Source organism: Leguminivora glycinivorella, chromosome 26 (genome assembly GCF_023078275.1).
Source record: "Leguminivora glycinivorella isolate SPB_JAAS2020 chromosome 26, LegGlyc_1.1, whole genome shotgun sequence".
NCBI classification, from domain to species: Eukaryota; Metazoa; Arthropoda; class Insecta; order Lepidoptera; family Tortricidae; genus Leguminivora; species Leguminivora glycinivorella.
The window spans coordinates 7824809-7841776 of record NC_062996.1 but is presented as its reverse complement, the minus strand read 5'-3'; the positions used below and the strand labels follow the sequence as shown (position 1 = coordinate 7841776).

Sequence of the window (16968 nt, the reverse complement as noted above, 5' to 3'; positions counted from 1 at the left end):
TGGTATGGTAGAAAAAAAACAGCTGATAGCACATAACATAGCAAACAAAATGGAGTACCAGAGCGAGCAGGAGAGCAGGAATACAGGCTTGAAATGAAAACGAGATTTCGAACATAGTGAGCGCGAAGTATTGACCAAGAACTAAAATATGACCTATGTAAAAGTAGTAAACGCGAGCGAAGCGAGCGCGAAATTTTTTGTCTGTTGTCAGAGTCGGGATGCCCATTTAGGTGTTTTGCCACGACATGCCTTTAGGTTTCAAAGTGATTCTTATTGTCAGGCTTATTATCCTCCTATGCTCCTTTGACTCATACAAAATTGCGTCTCTATGTGACGTTTTGCGCCATTGGCTTTATGAGGAACTCCGCTTTGGATTGTCGGATCGGATAGATACTTAGAATTTGGACAGCGACGTAACTTTGTCGTTTTCACATCGCCCATTATGAATGTTGTACGAATATATATAAATAAATTAAGGTCAGCAAGAGCATGAAGATATCCCTCATTAGTAATCACTGGGATGGAGGCCAGGCACTACACTTGTCATAAAAAATCTAAGTCTAAGTTAAAAGTCTAATTTTTCAATACTTTTTGTTTTTTTATTCTTGGTGCCAAATTTTTCCCTGACCTCCAAATCATTTCCCTGACTTTCCCTGACTTTCCATGACCACTATGAGCTTCCCTGACTTTTCCCTGACTTTCCCTGACTTTCCAGAAAGTGGACACCCTGGTAACGTTCCACGTCAAAACTTGTCTGGCTATACATAGTTTCTATTTTTAATAGAACATCATTCATAAAAGAAAAATAAATTATGATAAGAAATATTTATTTATGCTAGACATGGATACAATGATGTTGAAGTCATTATGTAAAAAGTACAGCATATCTCGCCAACACCATAGGCATGCAATTCACTAGTTCAAACTAGTACCATCTAGTACTAAGTAAAATCTTCATAAAATCTGTCTAAAAATTTATTTTTTCACATTCTGAATGTAGATAAACATCGTATTGCTTAGGCCGGCAACAGACAGTCTTAAATTGCACAACCTTATAAGATCGACTGCCTTGCCACACACATTCTTAAAATTCAGATTATCGCAATCTGTCAGATCAATCTGAAAAAACTCATAATCTTAAAAAATAAGACGTGTGTGGACAGTTGCGATATTGTATGGAAATCCGTGCACTCTCACGCGCGCTCCCGTGTGTTAATGCTTTTACTGTACATGAGTCGTTGTATAGTTATTTACGTGACTGGTGCATAATGAGAGGCATTAACACACGGGTGTTGTTTTATGAGTCTCATTATGCACCAGTCACATAAATAACTATAAACCAACTCGTGTACAGTAGAAGCATTAACACAAGGGAGCGCGCCTGAGCTCCGCGACAGGAGCCCCTTCCTTACTGAAGGAGCGTGAAATGTCAATGCTCTAAGTTTCTGATTTAGGTGATTGCTGCGTTGTCAGGGTTCATCCCAATATGAGTCTTCTGGTGACGTCGCAGAGATGATTTCTTAGTGCATTTGTAATGACAGTGGCTACATTGAAAAGGTCCGCCCGTATGTGTCATTGCATGTGTTCCTAGACTTGACCTATCACTGCACCGGTTTTTCTCCGGTGTGTATTTTTTAGTGTCGTGTCGTCGTCGAATCCCATTTATAAACACAATGACTACAGGCGTAAGGCTTGTCTCCGGTGTGTGTTCTTTGGTGTTGTTGTAAGACTGATTTCGTTTGCGTAAGGCTTCTCGCCTGTATGTGTCATTACATGTGTTCTTAGGCTTAACCTATGACTGCACCGGTACTCACATTGACGACATGCGTAAGGCTTTTCTCCGGTTTTTGTAAGTTGTATTTCCTACTGCATTTATAAGCACAGTGGTTACATTGAAAAGCCTCCTCGTTAGTATGTGTCATTTCATGTGTTTTTAGGTTTGACCTAAGACTGCACCGGTACTCACAGTGACTACATGCGTATGGCTTCTTTGGTGTCTTTGTAAGGCCGATCTTGTACTGAATTTACGAGCACAGTGACTACATTGAAAAGGCTTCTCGCCCGTATGTGCCATTACATGTCTTTTTAGGGTTGACTTTTGACTGCACCGGTACTCACAGTGACTACATGCGTAAGGCTTTTCTCCGGTGTGAATTATTTGGTGACTTCGTAACTTTGATTTGATACTGCATTTATAAGCACAGTGACTACATTGAAAGGGCTTATCGCCAGTATGTGTCATTATATGTGTTCTTAGGGTTGACTTTCGAATGCACCGGTACTCACAGTGACTACACGCGTAAGGCTTTTCTCCCATGTGTATTTTTTGGTGACTTTGTAAGGTTGATTTGGTACTGCATTTATAAGCACAGTGGCTACAGAGAAAAGGCTTCTCTCCAGTATGCGTCATTACATGTGCGGTTAGGGATGACTTTTGACTGCACCGGTACTCACAGTGACTACATGCGTAAGGCTTTTCTCCGGTGTGAATTATTTGGTGACTTCGTAACTTTGATTTGATACTGCATTTATAAGCACAGTGACTACATTGAAAGGGCTTATCGCCAGTATGCGTCATTACATGTGCTCTTAGGGTTGACTTTTGACTGCACCGGTACTCACAGTGACTACATGCGTAAGGCTTTTCTCCGGTGTGTATTCTTTGGTGACTTTGTAAGTTTGATTTGGTACTGCATTTATAAGCACAGTGACTACAGTGAAAAGGCTTCTCTCCAGTATGCGTCATTACATGTGCTCTTAGTTTTGACTTTTGACTGCACCGGAACTCACAGTGGCTACATGCGTAAGGCTTTTCTCCGGTGTGTGTTCTTTGGTGACTTTGTAAGTTTGATTTGGTACTGCATTTATAAGCACAGTGACTACAGTGAAAAGGCTTATCGCCAGTATGTGTCAATACATGTGTTCTTAGGGTTGACTTTTGACTGCACCGGTACTCACAGTGACTACATGCGTAAGGCTTTTCTCCGGTGTGTGTTCTCATGTGCTTTTGTAACTGTGATCTTCGAATGCACTTGTAAGCACAGTCGCTACATTGAAAAGGCTTTTCGCCGGTATGTGTCATTATATGTCTTCTTAGGTGTGACCTATTACCACACTTGTAATCGCAATAACTACACTTATAAGGCTCTACTCTGGTATTTAATTTCATGTGTGTTGTTTTGTGTGTCTTTTTATCTACGGAGAGTATCGCTTGCTGTTTGTGTAAATCACTTTTAATCAGGTTTTTGAAACTGCACTGATTTTTTAAATGAACTGCTAAACATTTCTTGGACATTGTTGAATAATCGCAATGAGCGCACATGAAATTTGTGACACCATGTTCGATTTTTTCGTGCTCTAATATAAGTGATTCAGTTTGGAATGTAGAACTACAAAAATCACAAGAAAATTGTTTTGGCGCTGACGGCAAGTGTGTGTCTTGAATGTGTCTATTTAAGATAGTTTCGTTTCTAAAACGTTCGCTACAGTGTTCGCAGGCGATTGGTTTGGCCCCGCTGTGAGCAGTCGCGTCGTCGCGGAGGCGCTCGAGCACCACGGAGCAAGCCATCGCGAGCTGCTCCCTGGCGCGGGCGCTGCCGTCCGAACACCCTGCAACATATTATTTAGCAGTTACCAATCATAGACGTTCAAGCCGCCAGACACCAAGCGGATCATGGGACACACGCAGAGGCAACACCCGCCAGGGTACTTGTGCGATTCATGCTCTAGAAAAAAAAACACATATTTTCAAATATTTTGTAAACAGTTACGTTTATGACTATTGTTATTTATGAACAACTATAGTAGGTTTAATAAGCTTTCAAATGACACCTCTCACGAACAGATTCGTCCTATAGGACTCGAGATGTGAAATCAATGACAGTCGGTCGCCATCTTTCCCCCCTTTTTCTCGACCCGTCCCCCCCTCCTTAAACTAAAACAGGTCAATTCGTAATCTGGAGACAATGAGGAACACATCCATACCTGTTTTAGGTATTTAGAAGAGAAGTCTACGAAAATCGTGAAGGAGACGACTTTTGGGACCTGTAGCGACATCTTACAGTTCGTGTTTCCCATTCGGGTTGGTACTCACGCGACATCTCATCGTCCTCGGCCGCCGGCTCCGACTTGACTGTGAACTCTTCATCTGAAACAAACATACTGTTCGTGGGATCGTGTCGACCTCGCTCCGGGCCGTGCCTTGTGCTACAGATCTCCTTCAGTGTGGCCACGCTAGGGTTGTAAAAAAACGGTTTTTTTCTGGCTTGAAAAAAAACCGTGAAAAAAAAAACAGTTTTTTTTCTGGAGTATGTTTTTTTTCTAAAGTACGAAATCTCAAAATTTGCAAAGTAGTTAATACTTTTATACGGTTTTTTAGACTTAATGTTAACTATTAAACGAATTTAATCAAATAACTTTAATTTCTGGTCTTATAAAAGTAACATTTACGAAATCTGTAGTTTGTAGTTATCACTATTTACTGTTGGCAACACCACCGCCTCTCCACGCTGCACGCCGCATCGGGGATTCCCCAATAAACGTTTGTATACTGAATTAAAATGTACGTTATTGTTATTGAAACACGTTACAACTCACGAAAAACCGTTATTGTCGTATTATTTGTTCATCTGAAAAAAAAACCATATTTAGAAAAAAAACCAAGGTGCTCGGTTTTTTTTCATGTTTTTTTTCATAAATAAAATAAAATTGGGTTAAATTGTGGCGTAGGCGAGAGGCTGGCAACCTGTCACTGCAATGTCACAGTTTCGTTTTTTTTTCAACCCCTTATTTGCCAAGAGTGGCACTGAAGCTTTAGTAGTTTCATGTGTTCTGCCTACCCCTTTATGGGATACAGGCGTGATTGTATGATGATGATTGATTGATTTTTTTCATAATTCTGAAAAAAAAACATTTGGTTTTTTTTCTATTTACAACCCTAGGCCACGCTGATAAACTTGGCTCCAAAATTAGGCGAACTAAATTGACAGGTCATTATGCAGTAATGTTACCACATTAAGACCAGTGCTGTTCATATCGATAATTTAAAAAAAAATAGAATTAGGGAACATTGATAAATTTGCCGCTAGTGGCGCTACATGTTAAATGTTAATTATTTCATCATTTTTAGTGACATTTCGCGGATATGTTTGTGTTTAGTAAATTAATATGCAACTTTACATCAATAAAGACATTAAAGACTAAAATCTTGCATTATTTTATTCTAGAAAAAACACGTTCTTGTAACTATTAAGTATATATTATGCAAATTGTTTAATACCTTTATAATTATCAGATGGATTGTAATTGCAATACATATCTTACTTGTCGATATAGTATATACTTATGGCTATTTTTTTGCTATTCCCGGAAATTACATATCTAAATTTAGCCATCTGCTGTTCTGGTCACTTCTAAACCTATAGTTAAACTGACTACTCACGCAATATCTCCTCAGGTGTGTCTTCATCCAGCATCTCCGGCTTGACCGCGGGCTCTTCACCTGAACCAAACAACTTTAATTATAAGCAGCAGATATTTTATTAAAATTTCATATATTTTATTTCATATAATTACATTAAACTCAAGAATCTTTGTTTGGAAGAAATATGATTGCTATTGGAGTTCATCAGTCAGTCATTTGTATCATTTCAAATGTTTCAAAAGTGAACTGACTAATAAACACTAGTTGAGTTTATCTCTGCCCTAAATTTGGACGGACTATACCTATGTACATATATTATATTATTGTAGAAACTTATTATATACATGACGATAAAGTTATGTATGCAACTGTACATAATTAAGCATTAGGGTTTGCAAAAACCGGTTAACTTAAAAAACCGGTTAATAACCGAGACATTTCCTTCAAAACCGGTTAACCGGTTATTAACCGGTTTTGAGGATTTTTAGTAAATGGCCGTACTACGCAATAATTACCATTACCTTTAAGAATTCTGATGTTGATGATATCGTAGCAGGTATTACTTGCACGATGAAGATCATTTTTCTCCAGTTTTTGGAAATTTTGTAAAATGCGGAAATTGCAAAAAAAGGCTTGTGTGGTTTGAATGTGACGTCAGTTTTGCGTTTTCTAGGCATGTGGCGAAGGTCTACAGCTCCCAGAGCCCCTAGTAATACAAGCAATTGATGTAAGAAAACCAAGATCTCCATTTTACCTTTCTTTTAAAAAATATAGTTTGAAATATACGGAAATAGACTCCGGTTACAACGACGCTCAAGGGACAGCTGATATTACGTCGCACTAACCGGATGTCGTACAAAACGAATTTCATTTCTTTTAATTAAAAATAATATCTACATCTCTATTACTAGAACATTTCAATCAATAGGTTTATTTGTTGTTGTTGTATGTCCTAAGGCACCCCATAGGTGCATAGGGCCTCCACAAGATCCTTCCACGCCTTTTTAGGGTTCCGTAGTCAACTAGGAACCCTTATAGTTTCGCCATGTCTGTCTGTCCGTCCGTCCGTCCGTCCGTCCGTCCGTCCGTCCGTCCGTCCGTCCGTCCGTCCGTCCGTCCGTCCGCGGATAATCTCAGTAACCGTTAGCACTAGAAAGCTGAAATTTGGTACCAATATGTATATCAATCACGCCAACAAAGTGCAAAAATAAAAAATGGAAAAAAATGATTTATTAAGGTACCCCCCCTACATGTAAAGTGGGGGCTGATTTTTTTTTTCATTCCAATCCCAACGTGTGATATATTGTTGGATAGGTATTTAAAAATGAATAAGGGTTTACAAAGTTCGTTTTTTGATATTATTAATATTTTCGGAAATAATCGCTCCTAAAGGAAAAAAAAGTGCGTCCCCCCCCCTCTAACTTTTGAACCATATGTTCAAAAAATATGAAAAAATTCACAAAAGTAGAACTTTATAAGGACTTTCTAGGAAAATTGTTTTGAACTTGATAGGTTCAGTAGTTTTTGAGAAAAATACGGAAAACTACGGAACCCTACACTGAGCGTGGCCCGACACGCTCTTGGCCGGTTTTTTATCTTGAGCCACCGCCTTGGCCTCGTTCCAGCTCAGTCCATATTCCCTCAGCTCGTTCTCAACGCTCCGCCTCCAGGTGTGTACGGGGCGTTTGCGGGCCCGCTTTCCTCCTTGAGGCCGCCACTCAAACGCGATACTGGTGCTGTTGGTAGCTCCTTTCCGAAGGGTATGACCGATCCATCTCCATTTCCGCGAGCCACTTCCTGGGCGATCGGAGGTTGTCGGCACATACTCCACAGATCCTCATTTCTTATAGTTTCGGCCAGAAGATACGGAGGATCGACCGGAGGGACTTATTGACAAACACTTGTAGCTTGTGTGTCAGCCCCTTTGTCACTCTCCATGTCTCACAGACGAAGAGAAGCACGGTCTTGACAATAGATTCGAAGAGGGAGATTTTCACGCGACGAGTAAGCACGTTTGAATCCCAAACAGGCTTGAGTTGAGCAAATGCAGCTTTTGCCTTCTTAATTCTGCTCTCGACGTCATCGTCTGCACCTCCCTGACACGACAGTGTACTGCCGAGGTACACAAACTTGGAGACTGATTCAAGGCGGTCGTTTTTGAGCAACAAAGGTTCCTTACAAGCTGATTGTACTCGCATATTGACAGTCTTTCGTCGGTTGATTCGCAGGCCCATGGCTTCAACTTCCTCTTGAAGACTCTCAAGTTATTTACAGGGTATTATTATCATAGTATTAATACCTTATTTTATTGTGACTAGTTTAGTTAGAAAAAGTCGTTTTTAGTATGCGTGCTTGCTCATCATTTGTAAGTAAAGCTAGTTTATACGCAATCGAAAAATACAAATTGGGTTCTATTTAGCTTATTAGGATTAGACCCGAGGTGAACAAATTGTTAAAATTTTAAAAGTACTCCAAAAAGTTACATGGCCACAATGTCATCTTGCTACTTGTTGTAGGCAAGACAGGGGGCCGTGCTCGGGTGGAAGTAGCTTTGTTTCCTCAATTTACTAGTAAAACTAAAAACGTTGTCGCTCGTCGTTGCAACGGACTTGACGGACGGATTCTGTGTAAAATGTGTCGTAAAAAGCGGCTGGTCGTTAAAATCGGAGTCGTAATAAACGGATGTACTTTCATACTATCACATACGAAAACCAAATAAATGCCTGTGCTTATGTCGTTGTAAGAGGTTGGACGTTAGGTCTATGCGGAGTCGTAATAAACTAACCGGACTCTACTGTATTGTATAAAATGTATAATTGAATAGACTCCGGACTAATTTTTAAAATAAAATCATTACAGATAATAATGTTGTCAATGAAAAGTAATGAATAAATCTTTATTATTACAAAACATTAAATAATTACGTATTTTTTAACCTTTTTATGGCTAATTTTCCAAATTTTGAGAAATAAATACAGTTTCGGTTATTAACCGGTTAGAGACTATAAAAACCGGTTTTTAACAGAGGCCAAAAAGTCTCGGTTAACCGGTTAACCGGTTTGCACACCCTATTAAGCATTAAAGACTTGGGGGTGTAGGGGGGGGGGGGGGTAGCTACGCAGGTTCAGGTGTGCGATGCTGAGCTAGCAATGTCTATTCCCTCAAGTCTATCATACCACGTCCCCGTCGTCCATGACACTGCCGCCGCGGGTCATGGACGAAACCGTCTCACTTGTGGGACGGGTCGTACACCCTGGAAATGCTGGTGGTCGGTCGGGCGTCGTACATTTACATCTACCCCGGACCACCAGTAGCCAAGTATGAAGGCGAGGTCACAACCCGCAAGGACCTGAAAGCCCAAGCGGGTTGTGACAAACATTGGAGCATTCCATACGACATGGCTAGTAATCTGACCTTGGTCTAATTGCTTGCCACGTCTCAGGGATCTCCCGGTTCCGCTTATGGTGTAGGTGACTTAAGCGGACTACACTCACCTACCTGCGCTTGTCCTGCGCAGTCGAACGCCGTGAGCCAGGATGCAGGAGTCCTGGGGGCCGAGGACTACAGGGGGTCGGGGTTAGTTATCCCCTTTAGACCAATATGCCCTTTTCGGTCTGAATTTCAGGCAAAACGGTTGCCCTGCAGCTGGCCACTGCAGGGTAATGGACACGCGTCCCGTACGGTCGAGGTGGTACGGTCCGCATGGCAAGGGGTGGGGAGGGGCGTCCTCTGGGAGGATGCCAGGGGCTCGGCCATGCTGAGGGGGCAAGGGCACGTGGACGCACTGGGGGAGATGGGATCGTCTCTCCCAGCCACGTGTCTGCAGCTCCTGATGTCGCGCATGAGTCTCACCTCTACACTCCTATACCTCTTGGGTAATCCTGGTGTCCTAAGTGACATCCCCAAAGGTGCGGGCTCCATGGAGGGTGGGAAGCCCGGGAGGTGAAAATATAATACAAACAAAAAAATGGAAAACACACGATCCACAACCCTTACACTGGAGGGAGACGGCGCGGCTTCGGCTGCACCGGGTACCTCCCAACTACACAACACAACACAAGGAGATGGGGCGGTCTCGACAGCCCCTCCTCCTCAACACGCGCCTATAGGGAGGCTCACGCAACCCAAATAGGCGCTTCCACACACGGCGATGGGACTGTTCCTACAGCACCGCCACACACTACACACCAGGAGGGCGCTACTTCGGCAGCAGCCCCACACACTACACACCGTGACGGCGCTGCCCCGGCACAGCCGCCACATAAGGGACAGTCCGCACCGGGTGGGAGGGCCTCTGGGAAACCAATGACCCGTAAGCCCGGGGCGTGGACGCCCAAACACACAGGCTCGACACCACAGCGTGCTCAGCCCCTACTACCAACACCGGGGACATCAACGGGTGCCATTCCGACGGGGGGGAAACCCCCTGGATCGGGAAAGCGTACCCAGCCCCCACTTGTTTCGGCGAGGACATCCACGGGTGCCATTCCGACGGGGGGGAAACCCCCTGGATCGGGAAAGTGTATCCAGCCCCCACTCGCTTCGGCAGGGACATCCGAGGGTGCCATTCCTACGGGGAACATACCCTCCGTTATGGAAAAGTGTACCCGCCCCCTGCTCCCAACACCGGGGACATCGATGGCTGTCGTTCCGATAGGAGGGAAACCCCCTAGCGCGGAACAGACCCCAGCGATGGTACCGGTCCTAGACCCCATCTCCGCCCAACTGGAGGCTGGTTGGACGCTCCACGTGTCCAGGAAGGAAAGGAAGCGGAAACCCGGTAAACGGGAAGTACCTCCTATTCCACAGCCCCCGCCTGCTGCAGCTCCGGCCAGGCCGCAGAAGCTCAGCAGGAAACAGCGGCGGAGACTGAAACAAGGCCTTACGGCCCAAAACGCCCCAGCGCCACAGCAAAGCGCCCCTGGGGAAGGTGAGGCGCAGGCTGCCAGCCGCGCCCCCCCCCCCAAGGAAAGAAGGGCAAAAGGAACAAGGACCGAAGGGGGGAGTAACCAGGAGGCCCGTTCATCTGCCAAGAGAGCTCGTCTGGATGAGACCACATCTCCCAGAAACGAGCCCAAGAGGCAGAGGACCGGACCATGCGGAGTAACCCCCCGAGCTGATTACGCCGAGGCAGTGAAGGCCGACCTGCTGGTGGCGGTGACTAACGCCACCACGGGACACCTGAGCGAACAGCAGTCGGATGAGGTCCAAAAACAGCTCCTAGGCCTAATGTCTATGGAGGCTAGACAGCCGACAGAAAACCTGCCCGCGGGCCCAATCTTCGGGGGCAAGCCGACCTACGGCGATGGATCCCTGAGGTTGTGGTGCGAGGACCAGGCCACACTGGATTGGCTAAGGCGTAGCGCGGCCACCATCACCCTCGACGACGGGGTGAAAGTGGTAATTAAGCGCCAGAGCGACATACCCAAACGTGTACGTTGCGGCATTCTGTTCCCGGGCGTCTATGATGATTTCGGTGAGGTAGGCCGATTCCTACGATATCAGAACCCGTGGGCAGAAGTAGACCGCTGGCTTCTCAACCGGCGAGAGGTGCAGGGGACGGAAACGTTTTGCTGTCGTCAGTGTGCCGGAGACAGTCGTACAGCCCCTGGTGGAACACGGGCGCCGGCTCGGCTTTATGCTGGGGTCGGTGTACGTGAAGTTCCAAGGACCACGGGGTAAATTCGGGGAGCAACCGCCCTCTAAATCCATCGCCGTCACCAGCGGCGAAGATACCACACCCGCCGAGCCAATGGACATCGCCAAGCCAGTACCCGAGGACGTAGTCCCGGGCTACCTAATGATTCTCCGACAATTTTTTAGCCGATTATTGATTCGCCGACAACGATTCGCCGAATGTCATTTAGCCGAATAATCAAACTATCGCTGTCACTTTTGGTCGAATAACGTTACGTAGAATCTTGATTCGCATACAGTTCAGTTCGCTTCTGTGCAAATTATCCGAACTATTATTGGACATTTTACATTTAGCAAAGTAATATTTTCGTTTAGGCCACGTTTAGTCGAATAACGTTTCACATTTTATACATTGTTAAAATATTTTCGAATGAATGACTTATCGCTGTTGTAAAAAAATTACGCACTTATAGACACTTTTCTTTCTTACATACATACATACATATAATCACGCTTGTAGCCCATAAAGGGGTAGGTAGAGCACATGAACTCTTAAGTTTCAGTGCCACTCTTGGCAAAAAAGGGTTAAAAGAAATCCAGATTGTGACATTGCAGTGACAGTGCCACAATTTAACCCATACCCCACAGTCGACTTCTACGACACCCACGGGAAGAAAGTGGGGGGGGGGGGGGGGGGGAAGGGGGGTCTTGAACAATGTATAATGTGAAATTCTTTTCGTTGCGGTAATAATTTACATATACTGGCAACATTATGTTCGGTAAAAAATTTGGTGAGTTGAAAACAACAATAAATAATTTACTAAAATTAATCCTTAGAATCAGAACATGATGATTAATATAAATAAGTAAATGAAATAAATGTTCTTGAATCCGCAGAACACTTTGTACGCAAGTTCCAGGCTCCAGGCAACTCACCAAAAAAATACCGAATGGTCACTCGACCTATTGTGTTTCGACCAATTTTGTGTCGGCCAATTTTTACAATTACTAAATGATTGTTCGTCGAAAAGTAAATCGGCGTATCAAATTTCTGCCTACTGACTCCGTTTACGAACGAATATTATGCGAAATGAGAATCTTCCAATCGTTATTCGGCCAAAACAGACGTCGGCGAATCGTTGTCGGCGTACCGAAAATCGGCGTATTTTATTTCGGAATATCAATCGGGCACCGTAGTCCCGGTATAAGAGATGAAGGGTCCGGCGCGTTCCCCAGCGGTCTCGGAGGAGGGAGAGGAAGTACTTCTTCGCAGCTCCTCGGAGAGTGAAGGGGAATGCGCTCAAGGGCTAAAAAAGCTGGCCATTGGCACGGAGGGAGGAGAACCGGTGTCGGGGGAGGAACCGATGTCGGAGGGGGAGGGTGATCCGGCCCACGGAGCCCCCTTCGATAAGTGGTAAATTCCTCCAAGCCAACCTCCACCACAGCGAAACGGCAACGGCTCAGATCCGGAAGTGGTTGGAGGACAACACTACAGCCGTAATTCTGATCCAGGAGCCGTGGGTCAGAAGAGGCAACAATTCTTTTTTTTTAAGTATAATAAAAATGAATTGTTGCTCTATGCTCTATCTGTAAAACATGTATGGTAACCCTAAATCTAAATCTTGTAAATTCTAATTATATATATTAAGATAAATAGCCTGATAGATCTCACATTCTTATATACTACTGAATTAAATATACTGAACTGTCCTTATGAATAGATTTCCTGAATAATAATTATAATAATAACATAATGTATATAAACTTAATAATAGTCTTTCAAAATAATGTAAAAACCGTGGAGTCACGAGACAGGCTCTGCCTAGTGTGATCCACTAAATGTGTGACTAACAAAATAACTTATTTTGGAAATAAATTTTACTTTACTTTACTTTAGAGGCACCGTCTGCGGTCTCCGCAACCTAGGAGGTAAGCTAACAGTCTACGCGGGCCCGGATAACCCCCGGGCCTGCATATACACAACTAATAACATACATGCGCATCCTCTAATGAGCTTCTGTTCTAGAGACCTGTGCGCCATAAAGCTGCACGGGGCGCAAAACTCCAGCCTGAAGGAGATGGTCGTGGCCTCCGTGTACATGCCGGAAGCGGATGACCCACCACCACACGACCTGACAAGGCTGGTCAATTACTGTGAAGAGGAGGGGCTAGAGCTCATCGTGGCAACCGACTCTAACGCACACCACCCCTATGGGGCATGACAACAGGTAATGAAAGAGGTAAGAAACTTGTCGAGTACCTGTTCACTACAAATCTCAATATTCTCAACACAGGCTCAGAACCTACATTCGTCAACAAACGAAGCAGGACAATTATTGACCTGACACTGGCGACTGAAGAAGCATCGAAATTCATCGCGGGCTGGCATGTGTCAAAGGAGATGTCTTGCTCGGACCACAGGTGGATTCGATTTGATATTCAGGTAGAGACAATCACAACAGTGCCTAGAAGGAATCCACGGAAGACGAACCTTGAACTCTACACACTGCGCCTGAGCACAGCTCTGGCGCAGCAGGGAGATACCCACAAAATAGAGGGCACTGCGGTGATAGAAGAACAGGTAAGCATTTTCACGAACACAATTCTGGAATGCTATCATCAAACATGTCCCCTATCCACCCCACCGGCAACTAAAAGGAACAAAAACAAGAACAACTGGTGGGGGCTTGAACTGGAGAGACTCAGGGGTAAGATGAGGAGGCAATACAACAGAGCTATGAACACGTGCAATGACGAGGACTGGGATAACTACAGGTCCACGAAAGCCACGTACAAAAAACGCCTCAGATACAGAAGCACCAACTCGTGGCGTAAGTTCTGTACAGAAATTGAGAGCACAATGCAGGCTAACAGGGTAAGGAAGGTCCTCTCCAATAACTCCGCCATAACCTTAGGATCCCTGCGAAAGCCGGACAACTCCCTCACCACCTCGCCTGAAGAAGCGGAACTAGTTCTAGTGCGCACACACTTCCCGGATTGTGTGATCTCGCACATGACTAGTTGGGATGAGGTTGAGACCACTCCGACGGAGGACGAATGGCAACAGACTGACGAGGTAATAAACCCACAACGCACGCAATGGGCCATTAACAGCTTTGACTCCTTCAAATCACCGGGTAAGGACGAGATCTTCCTTGCTCTGCTTAAGTGGGGCGGGGAAGCACTCACTATAAAGCTAACCAACATCCTACGCGCCTGTTTGGCCCACACGTACGTGCCGAAACAATGGAGAGAGGTCAAAGTCATCTTCATACCAAAACCAGGTAAAAGCGACTACTCGGATTCGAAAGCATTTAGGCCCATCAGCCTAACCTCTTTTTTGCTGAAAACACTGGAGAGGTTGTGCGACAGGTATCTGAGAGAGAGGGTGCTAAACATCGTGCCCCTTCACCCTAATCAACATGCCTACAGCCCTGGCAAATCTACGGAATCAGCACTCCACGCAGTGGTGAGCAAGATTGAAGTAGCGATCAAAAGCAGGTCCATGTGCCTAGGAACCTTCATAGACATAGAAGGGGCCTTCGACAAGACCAGATTCAGCAGCATAACTGCAGCACTGGTGAGACATGGAGTAAGTACAATCCTGACCACATGGATAAATAACATGCTGAGCCAAAGGGTCATCACACTCGGGACAGGCGAGGCACAACAAGCACTAGTGGCAAAAGGATGCCCTCAAGGTGGCGTCCTCTCACCACTGTTATGGAATCTAGTGGTGAACGACCTGATCTCCACACTAAACAACAATCACTACTACACGATCGGCTACGCTGACGACATAGTGATACTAACGAGCGGCAACCACACAGGTACAGTATGTGATGTCACACGCTCCGCACTTGCCTTCGTGGAACGCTGGTGCGCCGACAACGAACTCACCGTCAATCCTAACAAGACTGAGCTGGTAATGTTCACCAACAAACGCAACTTGGGGAACTTTCGCCTTCCCCGGCTGTTCAATACAGAACTCCAATTATCAACAGAGGTAAAGTATCTAGGAGTATTACTTGACAATAAATTAAATTGGAGTAACCACCTAAACAGTAAGATAGAAAAAGCTACAGTCGTATTCTGGCAATGCCGTAGAATGGTAGGCAGAACCTGGGGACTAACCCCTAAAATAACTCTATGGCTTTACCAGGCAGTAATCCGACCAATAATAAGCTACGGTGCTATAGTATGGTGGCCACGCACCAATTTATCCACTGTTGAAGCTAAACTACAACGACTTCAGAGGTTGGCCTGTATGGCGACCACGGGCTGCATGAGAACCACTCCAACCGCGGCCTTGGAAGCCATCCTTGGCCTGCCGCCGCTGCACCTCCACATACAACAAGAAGCGCTAGCTGCGGCGGTACGTCTAGAAAAGTCCAATCTCTGGAGACCACGTAGGGTACCTCACACCGAAATCCTCTATGAGGCGATAGGTAAGGCACCGCTAATAGAGGCGGTAACAGATAAGATACCGAAGCAATTCGTCTTCGACAAGAAATACAAAATACAATTACACGAAGAACCCCGTGAAGGACTTAACCCAAGGGAGCTGAGAATCTTCACGGATGGATCAAAAACAAGGTCAGGCACTGGCTCTGGGGTATTCTCAGAGGACCTCAACATACACATCTCGACACCACTAGGTGCCCACAACACAGTCTTCCAGGCAGAATGTATGGGCATCATAATGGCAGCACATGCGATCGTCTCAAGGGAGGTACGTGACTACCCCATCCGTATACTCTCCGATAGTAGGTCAGTACTACAAGCTCTACAAAGTTATACCTTTACTTCAGGGCTAATCTACGAATGTCACAGAACTCTGACAGAGGTATGCACCACCAACAGCGTAACTCTTCAGTGGATTAAAGGACACAGCAACTCGCGAGGTAACGATGGAGCCGACATCCTAGCGCGTAGAGGCTCCGAAATGAAGGTGGCAGGACCGGAGCCCATTCTACCATTACCTTATGCTTGGCTTCGAAACATGCTGCGTTACAACACCAAGGTAAAACACCAACAATACTGGTCTAACCTAGGCACCTGTAGACAGGCAAAGGAAGCCCTCCCGACAATCACCCCCGGATTGTCAAAAAAGGTGAGGCAACTAAAAAGGCCACAGCTCTGACTCTTAGTGGGGGCCACAACTGGCCATGCCCCTTTCAACAAACACTTATTTACCCTGGGTGTTACAGACAGCCCCTCTGCAGAGCGTGCACGGAGGCAGAGGAAACAGCCGCTCACGTCATTCTCGAATGTCCAGGGGTGGCAGAGTACCGGGCACAACACCTCGGGTCGCCGGGGTGTCTCCCAGAAGTCGTCGGCAACATAAAGGGTCTGCTAGGCTTTCTGGTAGAGCTGGGTTGGCAGGAATAGTGCCGCAACCCATCACGCAAAATAGGCGCAAATTATGACGTCGAGTTGCGGAAACCGAGCCCGCATATACCTATAACCTATAAAAATGGTAAAATCTATAAAAATACAAAACCATTTTACCGTTATCTTATTATGAAACTAGCTTTTCGGCTCGTTTACTAAAGCAACACTCATGTTTTAATGCATCTCATAATGTGTAGCAGTCACATAAATAACTATTAGTTGTATATTGCTCCGTGCTTGAGCTCATGAGAAGTTATTTATTTATTATTTATTAATCAGGCAGGCAATTACAACAACTGATAGTTGCCTGTATCCAACTATTCTTTCTTAAGATGTGTTCTTTAAATTGATTAAAATAATGATACATTAATACGTATCATTGCCGCATAGTAGACTCACCTGGCTCAGACCCACAAGTCTCATGTGTGTCCTGCATTTCTGGGTTTTCACACTCTACTGCAGATTCTTCCTCTAGAGCAAACAAATAAAACAAGTCACTCCCTACAAACACAAAA

At 45.0% G+C, this 16968-nt stretch overlaps 2 protein-coding genes across 14 annotated transcripts in view; both read right to left on the bottom strand.

Moving 5' to 3' along the window:
- The window catches only part of LOC125239878 (zinc finger protein 883-like), a 202214-nt gene that overhangs the window by 79264 nt on the left and 105982 nt on the right, over positions 1-16968 (bottom strand). The gene's annotated exons all lie outside the window — the stretch shown is intronic.
- LOC125239883 (gastrula zinc finger protein XlCGF57.1-like) lies at positions 818-3469 on the bottom strand. The gene has a single exon (XM_048147648.1). The coding sequence runs from the start codon at positions 3320-3322 to the stop codon at positions 1934-1936; it is 1389 nt and encodes a 462-aa protein (XP_048003605.1). The 5' UTR covers positions 3323-3469; the 3' UTR covers positions 818-1933.

Coding starts and splice junctions, on each gene's coding strand:
- LOC125239883 (XM_048147648.1), bottom strand. CDS start 3,322: ATGTGCGCTCATTGCGATTATTCAACAATGTCCAAGAAATGTTTAGCA.